This window comes from Nyctibius grandis, chromosome 10 (assembly GCF_013368605.1).
Source record: "Nyctibius grandis isolate bNycGra1 chromosome 10, bNycGra1.pri, whole genome shotgun sequence".
Taxonomy (NCBI): Eukaryota; Metazoa; Chordata; class Aves; order Nyctibiiformes; family Nyctibiidae; genus Nyctibius; species Nyctibius grandis.
Genome location: NC_090667.1, coordinates 1,539,226 through 1,556,823, shown reverse-complemented (window position 1 = coordinate 1,556,823; position 17,598 = coordinate 1,539,226). Strand labels below are relative to the sequence as shown.

General features: G+C 49.0%; 1 protein-coding gene across 4 annotated transcripts in view; it reads right to left on the bottom strand.

The window, feature by feature from the left end:
• SEPTIN8 (septin 8) overlaps positions 1-17,598 on the bottom strand; it is a 43,873-nt gene that overhangs the window by 1,339 nt on the left and 24,936 nt on the right. For 3 of the 4 annotated variants that reach the window (XM_068408466.1, XM_068408467.1, XM_068408468.1), the window contains exons 6-9: positions 16,032-16,128; positions 15,505-15,673; positions 15,111-15,243; positions 14,223-14,413 (exon numbers count right to left, since the gene is read on the bottom strand). In XM_068408466.1, the coding sequence (XP_068264567.1) occupies positions 14,223-14,413; positions 15,111-15,243; positions 15,505-15,673; positions 16,032-16,128 (590 nt within the window). Of the gene's footprint in view, positions 1-8,233; positions 11,092-14,222; positions 14,414-15,110; positions 15,244-15,504; positions 15,674-16,031; positions 16,129-17,598 lie in introns of those variants that run through there. The other variant, XM_068408469.1, reaches the window with a different exon arrangement.

Sequence of the window (17,598 nt, the reverse complement as noted above, 5' to 3'; positions counted from 1 at the left end):
GCAGTTACATTGCTTTTAAAATATAATCAGTTTGGCTTCTAATGATACACGTTAAAGGCAAGCTCTGGGTTTTTTTTTTTTAAAGCTTTTCTCCAGTTTCATACACACGTGCCTTTTAAGAGAACATACCTAGAAGGATAAAGACCCAGGCTGTCAGCTTACCACCAACCCATTTTGTGGTCTTGAATTTCTCTGAAATAACCTCGTCTCCTGCTGTCCCTCCTGACTGTTGTCACCTCCTAAAAAGAGGGAGCTTGTGCCCCCCTTTTGTGTAGTTCAGGGGCTCCTGGTTAAGTGTTCTGCATCAGGGCCAACATGCATATTGCTGATACCCATCTGCTGAGGCACCCAGTCCAGCCCGTCCCTGCCCTCCCCCTAATTACAGACTTACAGGAGCGGTGGCCAGAAGAGAGAGCAATTTACCATGAACTTACAGCAAACCTGCACGTTTCCTTACAGGTTAACAGCACTGAATTCATCCACTGCAAAGAGCTCGTGGATCAAGAGCTGATGCACTTGCAGCCACCCAACGCTGTTTATATTTTCTCTCCGGTCAGTCGGGCCGTCCAGGGCCGTGCCAAGGCCAGGCCACCCCACCACGGCCCCTCTCCACTGAAGCATGCCCACCACGCCAGCCTGAGGGTGGCTGGAAGCCAGATGGTTTTAGCACCTTTCACACCTACTGCAGCCCAAATTCCTGGTGACACCACGGAGACAAGTGACAGATTGGGACACCTGTACAGGGAGGACGGGGGAGCGAGGGGCAACGCGGGTGGCTCGTGCCCTCAGCTGAGGGCTGGAGAAGGCAGCTCCCCGTGTCCTCCCTTACAGCCACCCCAAAGGGACTAGGGGAGAGTCACTGCCTTGGAAGCAGCAGCTGCAGCAACCCAGCGGACAGAACATCTGACACAACAGAGCAGAAGAGCTGCTGTGTTTTTTCAGAGGATAATGACAAAAAAAATCTGTTTTTTTATGTCCTTCCTAAGCAGTGTGTGGTACCCCGCAGGAGGGACTTGGTCACAATCCTACAACTCAGGGGTCAAGTTGGCAGAAGGCTACAAACTGCACCAGAGAGAACCAAATGTGTGAGTTTATTTTTAAAATAGCTGTGATTAATCGTGTCAGATTGAGCCTTTTATCCAGCTCGCTCCCTCATTCTCTAATTAGAGCTAATCTGACCGGCCCCACGGGAGCTGCTTTCGAGGAAGGGGGAGCTCCCACTGCTGGCTCTGTAAGTCATTCTCAGGTGGAACCTCACCAGCATGTGCCATTCAGGTTTTTTTTTAATTTATTCTGTTTTAATAGACTGGACAATACAAAATGCCTTTAATTAATCCCTCCCTCATTAGTTTTTATTAACTGCTAATCTCCACAGCAAAGCAGTTTTACAAAGGTGAAGTGCACTCTATTGCACTTTTAAAAACCAGCCTTACACGTTCTTTTAAAATAAGTGTTTTCTTAGTTTTTGGGGCTTTGTTTCAACAATAGGGTCAGCATTTTCAGGCAGTTGCTCCCCTAAGTTTGCAGGTGTAATTCAGACAGTGCTGGATGAATAACAAGCCCACACCTGCAAGTCCTGGCACAGAGACCTCGTGCAAGTGGCATGTGTGAGCAGACGTGGCTTGAAGCAGCGGTGAAACCAAAGGGGTCCCCATGAGGCAAGTCAAAGCTACCACAAACTGTAAACGCTGCGCTGCGGGGGAGGCTCTGCCCCGGCCAGGGGATGCCACGGGAGCAGCTCTTGGTGCCCAGTTTTGGAGCAGACAAGGTTTACGAGGCGCCCGTGCAGGCGGGGCGTGCTGGGGATGTTACTTCTTCGTCCTGCCTACGTAGCACAGGGAAGGTTTTAATTTCGTGGTAGGGCTCTTCCCCCTGCCCCAGTGCAGCACTTTCCCTTTCTATCACAAGCTGTGACTTCACTGCCTGACTTTTTGAAGGAGGCAAATTGTTTTTTGTAGTTTTCATTAAATAAAATATAAGTTTAGTGTGTGGATTCTGTGTGAGCCTCAAAGAGCCCAGCCAAAAGCTGATGTCCCTGCAGGAATCTGGGGTGCGTGTCTGGCTCTGCTTTTCCTCCCATCCCTTTGCCCTGTCTCAAGCATCTTCACCAGTGGAAATGGTAGCAGGAAAATTCTCCACACAGTGATTAACACGCTGTCAATTATACCACAACAACCACAGCTCGTGGTTTTCCCCCAGCTCTGAGCCTATGCAGAGTTTCTTGCCCATAAGCTGGATGACACATTAAAAACCATGAATGAACCTGCTTTTCAAAACCTCAGATCTACATGATCAACACTCAAAAGTATATATTAATGGGGGATTAATTCTAAAAGATGAAGTCAGCGCTGAAAGGCCCCCCAGGGTCCTGTGTTCCCAGTCAGGGTGCAAGATGCCATACTGGGATGGGAGCAGTACTGGGCTCTCCCAGCATGTGCTGCTGCTCTCTGGCACCTATTGCAGTGCAGGAGTTATGATAAAGGACCAAACACTTGCGTCTTGGCCTCAGCAGGTCAAAAGTGCCGCTTACCTTTGTGTTCCATCATCGTTCAGAACGGAGCTTCCTGCCCTAACGAACAAGCTGCAAACTAGGAAGCATTTTCTTCTCAGCAAGGGTCATTAGCCATTGGAAGGGGCTGCCCAGGGAGGTGGTGGAGTCACCATCTCTGGAGGGGTTTAAGAAAAGCCTGGACATGGCACTTAGTGCCCTGGTCTAGTTGCCATGGTGGTGTCAGGGCAATGGTTGGACTCGATGATCCCAGAGGGCTCTTCCAACCTCATTGATTCTGGGATTCTGTGACTACGGGAAGAAGCTGCCGTGGCAAGAGCATCGTTCTGGTTACAGAAAGAGCATTTTTGACAGCAAGGGCTGCACAAATTCCCTTCTTGCTGGCAGAACAGAGTCTGAGGCTGTTAATATCCTTCCCCTCCCTGCCTGGACGAGTGATGAGTAACAAGACCAACACACCCCGGTGACAGCAGTAACAGGAACCATCACGTTGCCCAGCTGAGTTTCCAAGATGATGACTGTGTCACTTCTGTGCCTGCCTGGTGGGATTGTGTGTAGACACAAGTTTATTCTACCTGCAGCCAAACTCACCCCTGTGGATCCTGTAACCACTTCGCTACACAGCAGTTACTGGTGAAAATGAGCCAGATTGAGTCGGCACAGCGAGTGCTGGCACAGAACTGACGTGTTTAGGGCTGGTTTTGTGAGGATTGGTGTTCTGGGGAATATTCAGTCCCTGTAAACTCCAGAGAACATGTACAGAGTATTTTCACAGAGCTCTTACGGTGCCTTACGTTGGCGTGGTGAGGAAGGCTGCTCCTCCCTCTCCCAGGCTCTGCGAGGGCGGATTTGTGTCAGCCGTGGCAGGACCCCTTCCCCTGCGGGACTCTCAGCCCGGGTGAGGCACTCCTCTCCAACCCGGGCTCCTTTGCTGCCGCCTTCCTTCAGGCTGGATTTCCAGACGCCTGAAGCTAACACCACCCCGTAAGCAAAGCTGCGATCACATCTGAAATCCCCCACGGAAAGTACCCACGGAATTGTTCTGTCCTGCAGGAAGGTTCCTGGCAGACGCTGCTGCTGCACATGGATGCTCCGATTCTGAATCGGAACCAAACCATAAACCAAGCACTAAATCACCTGGAGAAACAGCGAAGCAACTCGGAGACAACCCCCGTCACCACCACGGCTCCTGTTCACAAACCACCAGCGAAAGGAAACGTGTCACAGCTAAAGTCACCCCGGGACCGCTCCGTGGGAGGACAGAGCTGCCTCACTGCGGACCAGCGCTCACCAGAGGGTGTCAGATAATCACCCTGACTTGGTATCGCTGCTTACGGTGGCGTGTGATGACCTAGAGGAAGAGTTCATTTACAGCTGCACAGATAAAGAAACTTCTGTGGTCAGAGAATCGATCAAGGTACAAGAAAACAGCAGAGGGGAGAGTAACACACTAGTAGTTTTACTGTACTACACATTTCTGACATGTTAAAGAAACGCCCAGAGCAGCTAACAGCCACCAGGATCACAGAAAGATCTCCCAGAGCACCCAGCAGGCTGCCTCGAGACATCACCCACCCCAGGTGCCTTCAGACATGTATAAAGCCTTTAGATCTCATTCGTGGGGTTGCCTCTATGCAGGGTTTATTATTTTTTTTTTTTGCTAATTGACTTTAATGTTTTAAATTGCAGTCTATAACTACCTGAAGGGAGGTTGTAGCTGGGTGGGAGTCAGCCTCTTCTCCCAGGCAACCAGCGCTAGGACAAGAGGACACAGCCTCAAGCTTGGCCAGGGGAGGGTCAGGTTGGACATGAGGAAGCATTTCTTCTCAGCAAGGGTCATTAGCCATTGGAAGGGGCTGCCCAGGGAGGTGGTGGAGTCACCATCTCTGGAGGGGTTTAAGAAAAGCCTGGACATGGCACTTAGTGCCCTGGTCTAGTTGCCATGGTGGTGTCAGGGCAATGGTTGGACTCGATGAGCCCAGAGGGCTCTTCCAATCTGGTTGATTCTGTGATTCTGTGAAATTCAGTTTGAACAGTACTTACAGTTCAATTCTTTAAGAATGCAGAAAACCACTTAGACCAAGTGACGCACTGGATGCCCTGGCAGGTCTCAGCAGCTCCCTCTCGTTCTTCCTCAGCAAGGTGCACAACTTGAATCCCACTGGTGACCAAACTGTGGTCACGGCAAACAACTGAACCAAATCTTCTGAGCAATTTGGGAAAAAAAAAACCCCACCCAACTTTTATTCCCAATTCACCTATCCAGACAGGAATCTAACTTGGCAATAGCTCCAAACAGGATTACAGCTTTGCCAAAGGAAATTAGATTGGTTTGTCTCCAAAGAGAACAGAGGCAAGTTTAAAACAACCATCGAAGCAGGGCTCCTGTCACACACCCCGCTGTTCCCAGCCCCTGCTTATCCCACTCTGGTCCCACCACCCAGCACAAGGCAGGGGTACAGGGTGCAGGCATCCTGCAAACCTCCTGCCCAGCACTGGTTTTCTGCCAGTCCTACAGCCCCAGCCCTGTGGCACCGGGGCAAGCAGCAGCTTGGAGAAGGGGAGGGTGGCTGCTGGCAGCAGCTGCCCCAGACACAGGGGGGGACATGGCACTTTAAACACAATACACGGGGTAACAGGGGTACACAGGGTAAGGGGGTTAACGGAGAGAAACTGGAATCACAGCAAGGGTTGTGAACTTGGGCACAGCACTTTGCTGTTCCAGGGACTACAGCTGCGTACAAAAGGTGGTTTTAACAGATGTTTGTTAAACAAGTCAGTTTTGTTTTTATTAAACCCAACTTTGATACAATCAGGTCATTCCTGAGATTCATTTACAAGGTTGTTTTAAAATGCAGATCAACTGGGGCCTCTCCCCGTTTCTGGGGGAAGTTAGACTGGGGCACAGACATCACGCTTTTTTTTTTTCCTCCTTTTTTTGTTTTTCTTTAAACAAGTATTTGTGTAAGGGCAAATCAGGCTGTTACAAACACAGAACACACAGCCCAGAACACCGAGTCTCCAGCTTTCAACTGTTTCCCCTCCGTTAACACACAACACTGAGTTGTCCTTTACACAGTTCCATTCTCCCCCGCCACATCCCAGCAGGACGTGCTGGAGTTGGGATGTGCCAGGCAGGGTCACCCGGCCCCGAAGCAGCGAGCGGGGAGGTGGGCAGGGAGCTCGGGGAAGGGGTTAAGTCGTGAGGCAGGCGAGTGCAGCCCCAGGAAAACAAAATAAATGAAGGTTGGGGGATTTTGGTTATAAAGCTACACGGAAGAGTTATTGCTAAGAAACGTGAGGATCCAGCTGCAGGGTTAGGGCCACGCAGAGGTTCTCTGGTTATGCCCCAAAACCAGATCGAGGACACACAGAAACCCCGTTCCAGCAGCAAGCTGCAAGCTCACCTCGTGCTAACCCAGCTTCGCCCCTCGTCCCCCGGGAGCTCGGTCCGTGTTAGCCACCCGCTACGGGCTCTCGCCCAGAGATGAGTGTTTTGGTTAGTGCAAGCCATGCAGCAGCCTTAATTAGCAATTTATCTTTTGGCAAGTTATCTTAGATTTCAACTTTACCAAGAAACCTGATCAAGCAAACTTTTCCCCATCAGAAGATACGGTGCATCTTAGTCCTTGCTATACAATCTCTTCTGGGCAATATATTGCAAGCTTAAAGGTGAAAGCACCAATTAATTTCTTCTGCATGAGATGTTTTGGCCTTAATAAATCTTCTAATTAACATGTCTTCCTGATGTTATGGAGCACGCACTGGGAAGACTAAAAAAGCTACAGAAAGAACAAAAGAGAATCAGTATTTAAGTTTCAGCTATTTACATTAAGACAGCATGAAAGGTCAAAGCACAAACCTAACGTCTGGCAGCCAGCGGGGCTGGGCACGGACGCTGGAACTTAAACCATCGCAAATGGAGAAGCTCTCGGCTGCCAAGATGGTGTTTGGAACAGGTAATCAGAGGATTGATTTACAATTTTAATGAGGAAACGCTGCTGGACAGGGAAGATCTGAGCAGTCGCGTGCTACTGGGACGCAGGATGGGGAGAGGTGCGGAGCTGTCTCCAGCCCGGCCAGGACCACGGGTGCCACCGACCAGCCCCAGCAGCCCGAGACAGCAGAGCCAGGGGCTTTGCTCTTTGCCTCGCAGGTCCCATCCCTCCCAGCTGCACAGTTCTCCCTATCGAGCAGCCGAGGGCGAGGAGACGAGGCTGGGCTTGGGCTGTCCCTGAGCAGAAAGCATCAACGTGTCCCAAGGCCTTGGTCACCGGGCTTCCAGCTCTGGAGCTGCAGGGCATGGACAGTACCCGCCTCCCTGCTCCACTGCTTTTGTAACACCACTTTGCAGTTCTCATTCTCTTGCAAGCATCTCTAGGACCTCTGCACAAATATTAATGAACGACCTTAACACTGCTCCTGTGGAAAAAATACTTGCCAATGCGTGTCCTCCTGAATGCCCAGGTGGCCCGTCTTCAAAATGACCAGCTACTCTGCCACCTCAGTGTCCCCATTAATCCTTATGTACCTGAATGTACTTTCTCTTCTCTGGCCTCCTAAAAAATTTGGCTTTAAAAAGCACTGGGATGAAAAAGGTTGTAAAACATTTCACACAAACCACTTGGCATCAACTTTTAAGTCCCCACCAAAGCTTCTCCTTCAAAAATTTAACAGGTCCAAGCGACACAACTCTACCCCAGCACAGGCTCAGATGTTCTCCTGCACTCTCTGCCAGTGGTGGCTACAGGCAGCATCACGCCAGCTCCAACCCCTGCTCCTGCTCAGCTCTCTTACAGCGTGGTACCGCAGCTGGGGCAACCACCCCGGCCTTGGAAGAAGGTGAGATGCAAGCAAGAGCACTCAAGATGACCAGAACTGCCCTCTGCCCTTTAAGCAAGCTGAGCATTAAAAGCAAAAAGCAGAGGGCTCACATGAGCCAACTCCTGCAGCAACAGCACAGTCCATCTGCATGTTTCTAGAAAGATTTCAGAAGCAGCCAGCACCACCACCTTGGTTTTGCTCTTGAAACTGGGGCTGCAGAAGAAGTTCCCATCAGAAACATATCAGCGAACACCATGCATCAGCCAAACTCCACTTGTTGGTTTTGTCTTAAGCGCAGTACCGGTCTCAGCCCAATACCAACCAAAACCCAGAGAGACCCTAAATTAACCGAATATAACGTCCTACGTAGCAGCGCCCCACAGAACAGACACCAAGAACAGGCCTTCAGGTAAAGCTTCAGCAGCAGCTCTCTGAACAAAGAGCCCCAGGCTAAAGCTGGGCTCAGTGTTTGGCCTTGATCTAAGTGCATGACATGCTCCACTTTGGCAGTACCGTCAGGAAACAACCACCCTCCATCTCTGCTCCCTTTTCATCCTACCCTTAAATCACCTCTTCGGGCATCACATGAGCAAAACTGCTGGGAAATCTGCCCACGCAGCCACCAGATCCCACAAAGGAGATGTACCAACAGGCCTGAAGGCTACTTTTGCCCAAACAGGGATGGCATTTGAATTAATACCTTAGAATTTCTCCCCAGATTGCAGATGAGGTGCTTTTCCACATACTGTGTGATTAGCTAATTGTTAATTAATTAGCTAATTGTATTTTTGAATGTTCCCAATAGTCATAAGACATCCCGTGACTGGTGAGCTCTCAATCCTTACACATTATTATTTCAACATGGGAAATCCAGCGCTAAATAAACGACACCACAAAAACTCAAAATACACGTGAGATTTAATAAAAGAAAAAGAGTACAAAGTGAGTGGAAAGAACTGAAAGTCAAAAAAAAACCCAAACAAAACCAAAACACAACAGCCCACCACGTGTGGAATGACGAAGGGATGCAGCAGGTCCCCGAGGCACCTCCACGTGCTCCGAGCCACCCCCCCACCTCCAGCCAGACGTGAAGCTACAGAGCTCAGAGCCCTGCAAAACACCTTTTAAATTAGAAAGCAGACAACATACATGATGGTAGATGTTTAAATGATAAAAAAATGGATAGTTTTCCCCATTAACACCAACCTTTTACAGATAAATGTATGAAACAGCTGGAAGATGTGTAACTGAATGGCTTCAGGCATGTCTGAAGGGGTTTTCTTTCTCTGCTAGCCTACAAGATGTAGATCTTCAGACTGGGGTGAGATTAGCATCACCATGTTGTAACTTGTTAAATAAAAATGAGATACAGAACTACCCTATATACCACGTACTTCAATCTTGTCTCAGCCAAAAGGAAAAATCAAGTACTAGAGAAAAAAAATGTACAGAGTCCCCTTGGGGAGATGATGACGTTGACTGCTCTGAAGAACAAGTAACTACGAGGCAAAGGAACGTCCGTCACAACGTAAAGCAACGTATAATGATCATTAAAATATTGTTACACACATTCTGAATGTCTTCATCAGAAAAAGCTGGGAATTTCTCCACAATGCCCATGGGTTTGAAGGTTTTTACTCTTTCATTATCATCATCACTCATAATGCTGTTACTCTAGGAAAAAAGAGCCGATCTCTGGCGAGCCAGGGCAGGCAGAAATCATTTGCACAGCCCTCGCTGGCTGCAGCACGAGATGGGAGGAAACTATCGACTGGAAAAGTGACAACGAGGCAGCTGTTTGCATCCCCGGTATCATCAGTTGTGTTTTACCCCCCAGCTTTTGCAGCATTGGCCTTGAGAAGCAAAACACTGAACCCAACAGCGCTGCTTACTCAGGCAATCAGCGCACCAGAGTTTCTCTCGTTGGCAAAAATCAAAATCCTGCCCCTGATTTGCTCCGTGACTGGACTGTGGTCAGTGGTGAGCTGGAACTGTCTTCCTGCACGTACCAATAGGTTGGGTTCCTTGTACGTTTCTCTGAGAAAAACACATTAACCCTTCTAACGTTTGACAGTTACTCTAAAATGCATCTAACCTAGAGGCACAGCCTGAAAAATTACACATCCAGCTTTCAGCAGACTCCTAATAAGTGCTCATCACTTTAACTCTCTGAGAAATGGCCCGTTCTAGAAGGTACCTGCGAGATCTTCGTGAGGTTCCTTCTTACATGCATCAACACTGACGTGATTTTCAATATTTCCATATGAAAGGCCAATGTCTGCATGAAAAGTTTAACACCTGAGCATGTATTTAGGGAAAAAAAAGCTGCTTGAATGGGATATGCGAGTTAAAGAACCTCTCTGACAACCAAAGTGCTGCCCTCCATCAGCCCTGGGACGGCTCAGGGGCAAGGCCACGCACCTCCACCAAGTCAAATGGGGGATTTGCTGTCACTTTAGCTTGAAGACAAGTCTTCAAGGAAAAAAAAAAGTCAGAGAACTCCTGTAACAACTAAATAAAAACGCACACACTCACAACTAACACTTAGCCAGCCAGTGCTTTTATAAATTTTAAAGACACTATGTGGGGTTAATAAAAAATATTTGCTTTCTTTTAGCCTATTATCCGATGGATGGAATTAGGTCCAATTATTTTTCCATGACAACACAGCTAGTAAGTCTCTATTCAGTTATCATCCTGCCTTATCACAAAATGGTTTGAGGGGAAAAAAAAATAATATTGATCCTAGTTATTCTTCTAAGCTCGGTTGCCCAGGGAAACACGGCTGTGATTTCCAGGCATGAGGAGTGTTAAAGGAAGCACCTCCCAAGGGGAATATGGGCATAAATAGAGTGCACAGCTCAGGATCAGGGGATTCTCCGTATTAGGCACAAAATAAGTTTAAGGTTAAAGAGTAAAGATGACCACTTAAATAGTTTTTCCACAACAGTAACATACATTGGTAAATGACAACTGAAAAGTTATACAAATCCTGTAGTTCCACATTATACAACAAACTCTTATGAAAAATCTTTCTATATAAATGTTCTACTTTAGCAGTAAAGAAAATTCAAAACATTGTCCCATGAATTTTATTAACCACTCTCTCTCTTTATATATATATATATATATATATTATAAATGATGTAGAAAGTGTTTAGAGTAATTCAGGATTAAAATATATAATGACTGGAATGAGGGTTACTCAGACTAAGATTCCCAGGGCAGAAACTAAGCGTTGTGTTTTTCTCCCCATTCTAAAAAACTTATTCAAATTGGGAATTCTGTTAGAAAAATAAATGTTTCAGCATTTCTTCATCCCACTCCTCACATTTGTGCATGTACAGGGGAAGGGAGACGAGCCTCACGCAGTCACCTTAGCCAACTGCAAAACAAAAATAAATCTAGAAAGCAAGTACTCAGCTGGTGGGTAAGATGAGTTCAGACACACAGTTACAGTCACTGTACACACAGCTGCTCCATCACCGGGTTTAGAACAAAACATCTTACTTGAGGGATTAGTTGACTTTGTTTAACAAAATGTACACGGGAAGGTTACTCCCTTAACACCTCCTGATCAATTCTGCACGGGTAACAGCGGGTCGTTACACTGCAACCACCGAAGAGGCTCATTTTCTCTTTCACTTTGGTCCACTCACACAATGTTATGAGAAGGGTCACGGGGTGGGAAACTCAAAGCAACTTAACACATGAAAGCACCAAGTCCACTCTTGGCCTGAAAGTCTGTGTGTGATTAACTGAAAGAAACAAAACATAAAAAAAAAAAGCATGAATTAAAGTTATGAAAATTAAACAAAAGCAAAATGTAGTGAAATATGTTAAAAATAAAATGAAGAGAAGGGCCAACACTGCTTGGGCACCTGCAGCTTCACAGACAAGAGCAACCCCTGGCACAACGGAGAATCTCAGCACAAACACTTTTCCCCCCACCTCAGCACCTGCAGTTCTTCCATCTCCATTTTTTACTTATTAAAGCTACTAAAAACACTTTTTGTAAAGCTACTACAAACACTAAAAACTCATTTTGAAACAGGAGACGAGCAAAGGTTCAAGTAGCTTTCCTAAAAATTGAAACAAGAAAAAACTCCCCCTCCCCAAGCTCACGATCCATTCCCAGCTCCTGCAAGGTCCCACCACCTTGCCCATAAGCCCTGGACGTGCCTCCGCTCACACCCCATCCCTGGGGAGCCGCGATGGGCCCCGGCACCCTCTGGGTCCCGTGTCCCTCGCACCACCCCAGGTGGGTGCCTGCCCCCGTGTCAGCGGAGCGTGAACCCCGAGCTGACACCACGCTCGGCTCCGTGAAGCACCAGCTCCTCGCTGACCAAAGCCCTGGCACAGCCCGGCCCGTGGTGGAGTCACCATCTCTGGAGGGGTTTAAGAAAAGCCTAGACATGGCACTTAGTGCCCTGGTCTAGTTGCCATGGTGGTGTCAGGGCAATGGTTGGACTCAATGAGCCCAGAAGGCTCTTCCAACCTCATTGATTCTGTGATTCTGTGTGCTGCCAGGGAAGCTTTGCCACCAGCCCCGGGGAGGACACTGCCTGCCACCAGCTCCCCAAATCCAGCTGCCTTCCAGTCCAGTTTGGTCAAAAGATCTCGGTAAGAAGCCAGCAAAGCCATTCCCGCTGCTCGCTGGGGAACACACAGATCCTCTGAACCCCATGGTGGTCTGTGGGGTCAACCCCAAACCGGCCACCAGCGATGCGGCAGTGGGATGGGTTAGGGCTGTGCTCCCTCACACACAGGTTTCACAACACCCCCAGCTCCTCTTGATGCCGCCCCGATGACGACAGGTCACTGGCAAGGCCAAGGGGAGGCACCTGTCTCAGAATTTAGTCTTTTTGCTGATTTTAGTGCACTAACCAGGATTTCAGCTTTCAGAACGCCTACCCCATTCTAGCCTCGCATGGCTTTATCCAATTAGCCTCCATTCATTACTTAGTTCTCCCTTAACAGCGTTTGCAGAGGCTGCAGCACAGAAGATTTTCAGAAACATATTTCAACTTGGGTTCCACTTATGTATGTTGAAACTGTGTTATTTTACCCTCATATTTATCGTTACCATGGTAAGACGAGCACATTTCAATCTCGTTTTCTAGATATGTTACTATAGCTCCATTTTCAAACCAGACCCTACTCATCTGTGAAAAGCTGCCAAAGCATTAGGTGAAGGAAACGGATAAGGGGCTCAAGTTGTAGGAACACCATCGGTCCTTCGCTCACCGCCCGAGCTGCCTTCTCCCAGCCCCGCTTCTGACCGCAGCCGGCTTCTAATCGCCACCCAGAAGAGGACGGGCGTCCAGACTCGTGTCTGCAGGTGGCTAAAGCCAGCAAGGCGCAGGAAACCCATTTCTATCGCAGAGGGATGGAGTGGAGGGGAGGCTGCAGCGTTTCTGCCCACCCAGTACACACAGTCCCTCACCGCTGGAGCATCCCGGCATCGCTCGCACACGTTAACGGCGAGCGGCTCAGCGCGCTCACCTGCTTCAAAGCAGACCCAGGCCCCCATCTGCCCTGGTATTCAGCACCCAATTCATACATGAGTTTAGCTGGATTAAACCCTATTTTTAGCAGAATATTTTATAAACTGGTTTGGACTCTGTGTGAGGTGGGACATGCCCCGAGCGTGCTGGGCAGTCTGCATAAGAGAGTACTGTGGTTGTGTTTTAACACCAATGCGTTTACATTCCAAGGAAATACGTTAAATAATACATTAAATAATATGTACTGTCATCTTCCACAGGAAGAAACAAATTACTAGCATGTCAGTACGCAGAATGAGCTTCTCCAGTGCTGCACTTCACAGCAGAGAAATGAGAGAGCACAAGAGCTCATCAGCGACGTGAAGCCGAACATTGTGCTGACAAGAGCAAACTCGGGTGTTGCCACTCTCAATGCTCTTTTTTCCTTGTCATTATTCAAAGGCTCAGACAGCATCACCCCCAGCCTGTTCTGGGTTTGCCAGAACTCACTTCAGACTCGTAAGCTCCTTCACGCAAGGGGGAGTAACAAAAAAAGGTGGAATAAGAGAGTTACCAGCTTGCACAATGGCACACTTCTCGTTTTGCTCCCTAGCCAGTGTTCCTTGAAGACAGGCTTGAATGGAAGCGGGATCACCCCCCCACACCTTTTCTTCTTAAACCTGTCTGCCCCATTCCTGCTCTACCATTACCCAGGCAGGCAGCTGAAAGCATTACTCACATGCCCCAGCTCCACACTCTTGCTGGCTCCAGCAGCATCAATTACCTTGCAGCAAGCTAAGATAACAATTCTGCCTTTAGGGGAAGAGAGCTTGTAAGTGAAACTGTGTCTTGGAGCCCTATTTCACAGGGAGCCCTAATGAATTTCCAGTGCATCTTCACTCTAAGCTGCTGTCTCCTTCTTTACAGCTCTGCCTCTAACCACACAGTAAGAGCACTCTGCAAGGAGGGTCCCCAGCCTGCAGATCACAGCGAGGTAGTGCACGACAGGGGACCACATCTGTAAGACATCACACCTGGGTCAAGATTGCCCCTGCTCCTCGCTGCTGGGGAGATGATGTGGTTTATTTCTAGTCACCTTCCCCTCTGTCTCCAGGAGCTAACGGCTTGCAGGATCGCTCGAGCTGGCTGTCACAGAGGCAAGGGCAAACCCTGCGGGACTCTCAGCCTTTAGAGAACGGCCCCAAACTGCAAATCCCTCCCACCTGGCACAGGAAGACCCCCTCTCTCCTCCACTTCAAGAAGAGAGTCCCAAGGGCAGGAACAAGGATCCCAAAATCCCCTCTTCCATTTGCTGCCTACACAAGTGACCAAACACGAAAGCGCCTGAGCAGCCACCCGCCTTCCCAGCGGCACAGGAGAAAGGCTCGAGTCCAGTCACTTACTTTTTCTTGTCTTTGTCCTTCTTCAGGGGCTGCTGTGAGGTAGCCTGCAAGGATTGGGACTGCAAGGTTTCCACCGCTACTTTCCGCCTGTTGAAGGCGTTCATCTCTTCCTCCAGCTCCCTCCTCTTCTCCTCCACCTTCCTCTTCTCTTCCTGGTGTATCCTTTTTAAGTGCTCAAATTTCTCATGCAGCTGGTGGGAGACAGACCCTCTGAGCATGGCAGCCAGCAGGACCCAGAGCTGCAGTCACACCTCCCACCCAAATCCCCCCCCCACCCTAGAGACCAGCCAGCTGGTGGGTACCGCAGCCCGTGCCCCTGCACCATGCCAGCCCCTCGGTTCTCCAAACTGGGAGAAAGCGTGAGCCCTGCATGAGTGCACTGAGGATCTCAGCTCAGCCTGCAGCCCTGCCACGGGGCTGTGGGCATCGTGGACTCCTCCGCTCCTCACTAGTTTTGCAGATGGTCCATTTATTTCCCCCCCAGTCACGGCAGCTGCCCGTGGCCTCACACCACCGACCCAGGGGACTCCAGCCCAGCTGCCCCTTCACTCTGCTGTCCAGTGAGCCTCCAGGGCTGAAGTCCACCTGACGTGGATGCTCACCAGAACATCCTGCATTGCCCTTCGCTCACCAAGCAGCAGCCAAGTCTCCTACACGCTGCACAGGATGGGGCAGACTGTTGTTCCTGAGGCACCTAAACCAGTGGTGCTGTTGTGCAAGCATTCCCCCATGTCCCCTCCTCTGCGTGGGGGGAAGGTGTGTGTGTGCTTTGGCTGGTGAGGTCTGCTCAAGAGCTGCATGTACTTTCCAGGATTCACACGCTGCCCAGACCCAGATCCTGTGCTGGCTGTATTTTGGGCTCCTCTCACAGGTTTTTGGCACACCCACCTCTCTCTCCTTCTCCTTCAGCTCTGCCTCCGTCTCCTTGACTTTGTTAACAAACATTTGTCTCATTTCTTCCTCTTTCCTCTGGAGCTCGCCCAAGAACTCTTTCCTTTTGGTCTCGTATGTTTCTTGGAGGCTGGGGAAGAAAGCAAACGAAATCCAGACTCTTTGGACACCACCGAGTTAGGGATGGGGAAACGCACACCTGCCTGCATTGCTTAAAGACAAACAGGCAAAGGAGGGAACACCACCAAAGTCAGCTGCAAAGTTCAAACCCACTGCTAGTATTTTCCAGCCCAGCATTGTGGATACCAGCTACAAACCTCTTTTTTTTTTTTTTAGGGTTTCAGTACCAAACTAATGCTCTAAATTGATGCTTGACGTGAAGGTCGCTCACCTGAAGGGCTGGCTGTCTGGATCTGTGTCCTTGAAGCCCATCTCTTCCAGTTTGCACCTCCTGTACAGCTCGTAGTGGCGGGTGTGAGTCTGCTCCCGGAGATCCTCCATGTTTACTCGAATCAGCATTTCCCGCAGTTTCACAAAGTCACAGTGACTTTCATTCTCAACTGATGGAAGCAAAGGGAGAAGTCAGCAAACTGCACACGTGGTGGGGCAGCACAAAGGCACCCCCAGATTAACTCCAGACACTCCCCTCCCAGGGACCTCTGTTGACCTGCCTGCTGTCCCACACAGGGCACAACACAGCCCCTTGGATGCAGGGATTCCCATTGACTGTTACTACCTGTCAGTAGGAATGAGAATTCAAAGGGAAGATTGGCCATCCCACAAGAGGCTGCACAGGATGATTCTGTACAGGACACCTCGTGCCCACGTGCGGGTGGGCAGAGCTGGGGAGGGTGCCAGCGTGTGCACCAGCACCCACAGGGGAGGTTTGCAGCAAGTGCCCGGCTCGCAGCACCTTACCTTGCACCACTCCCCACGGGTACTGCCGAGCTCTCACCAGCTTGTTCCCAACTTTCACCTCCTCCGTGCTGCCGACCACAGCGAAGGGCAGATGAGCCTGAAACAGAGCCAAGGGCAGGGACTCGGTGCATGGGCTAACCCCTCAGAGATCAGCCTGATCATCAGATCCCCCCTCACAGGATCTACTTCAAAAAGTCCTTCCTCTGAAGCTAACAGTCTCCAGCACTCAGAGCAGTCTCTACTATGACCAGGGATATTACGACAGAGAGCAGCACAGGGCCACAGCACGGCTTACTAGCGATGTTGGCTCGACTGAACAAGATGGGGAAATATTGTAGGAACACCACGATCATTACTGCTCCCTCTATCCATTTGTCAGGCTGTTCTTGCAGCTTCTCCACACACCAAGAGCCTCACAGAAAGCACAGAGACATCCGTCAACAGGCCTTGGCACAGCAGTTTGTGTGTGGGCACTGAAAGGGACACGTGCAGGATACACCATGTGCTCGCTGCTCTCCAAGCCTGCAAAGCACCGAGCGCAGGAAGGACACAGGGTGCTGTCCTCAAGCAGGGCAGGAGAGGAATCACAGAATCAATGAGGTTGGAAGAGCCCTCTGGGCTCATCGAGTCCAACCATTGCCCTGACACCACCATGGCAACTAGACCATGGCACTAAGTGCCATGTCCAGGCTTTTCTTAAGCCCCTCCAGAGATGGTGACTCCCCCACCTCCCTGGGCAGCCATGGAGCGGGCACTTCCATAGGGTGAGGTTGACAAAATCCTTCACATTTAGGAGGAAACGGACCCAGAAGTGGGGAATTTTTCATTCTCAATATTTTCATTAGGTGTTTGGGGGAAAGAAAAAGAAAAACCAGGCAAGTGTGGCTCCTGTTTTCCTCCCCAATGCACTCAGCTTGCAGTTATTTTCAAAAGAGTGCATCCTCCAAATTTTTCATGAATCCAGCAAAAACAAATTATTATAGTGAAAACATGTATCAAGTTGACCCAGAAATCAACTGGGTATTGAAAGTTAAAAAAAAAAAGGGAGGGGTGAAAGAAAAGACAAAGCATGTGATCAGAAACAGCTATGCAGGAAAATGTTCATTTTGATGAAAAAGCTGCTTTTTATTTAAAAAATTAACATGGAAACGTTTCAGCTCTTTCTGCTGCAATAGCTACGCTCTGACACGGGAGGCAGGAAACTTGTAGGTGTTTTGCACTTGCTTCAGCCAGGTCTGAATTTGATCTTTGAATTTCAAAAAAGACAAAATAGAATCTAACATTTTTTATTCCTTGTTTTAAATTGGGTTTTCTCTGCTCAGCCTCGTAAGTCACAAGGCTAATGTAAATCTTAACTGTAAAATTTTTATTCAAAGTTTCTCCCTCCTCAAATGAAAAGTAGCCTAAAAGCAGACAGAATGAATTTTGAAGAAAGTCTCTTTCAGAAATTCAAATAAAACACATTTTAGAGCCGAGCTGAGTTTCTCCAGAGAGCCCACAGATTAATTAAGAGCCACGTTTTAATTAATTCTGTATGCATCAGCCTTAGGCATCTGTCAGATCCACA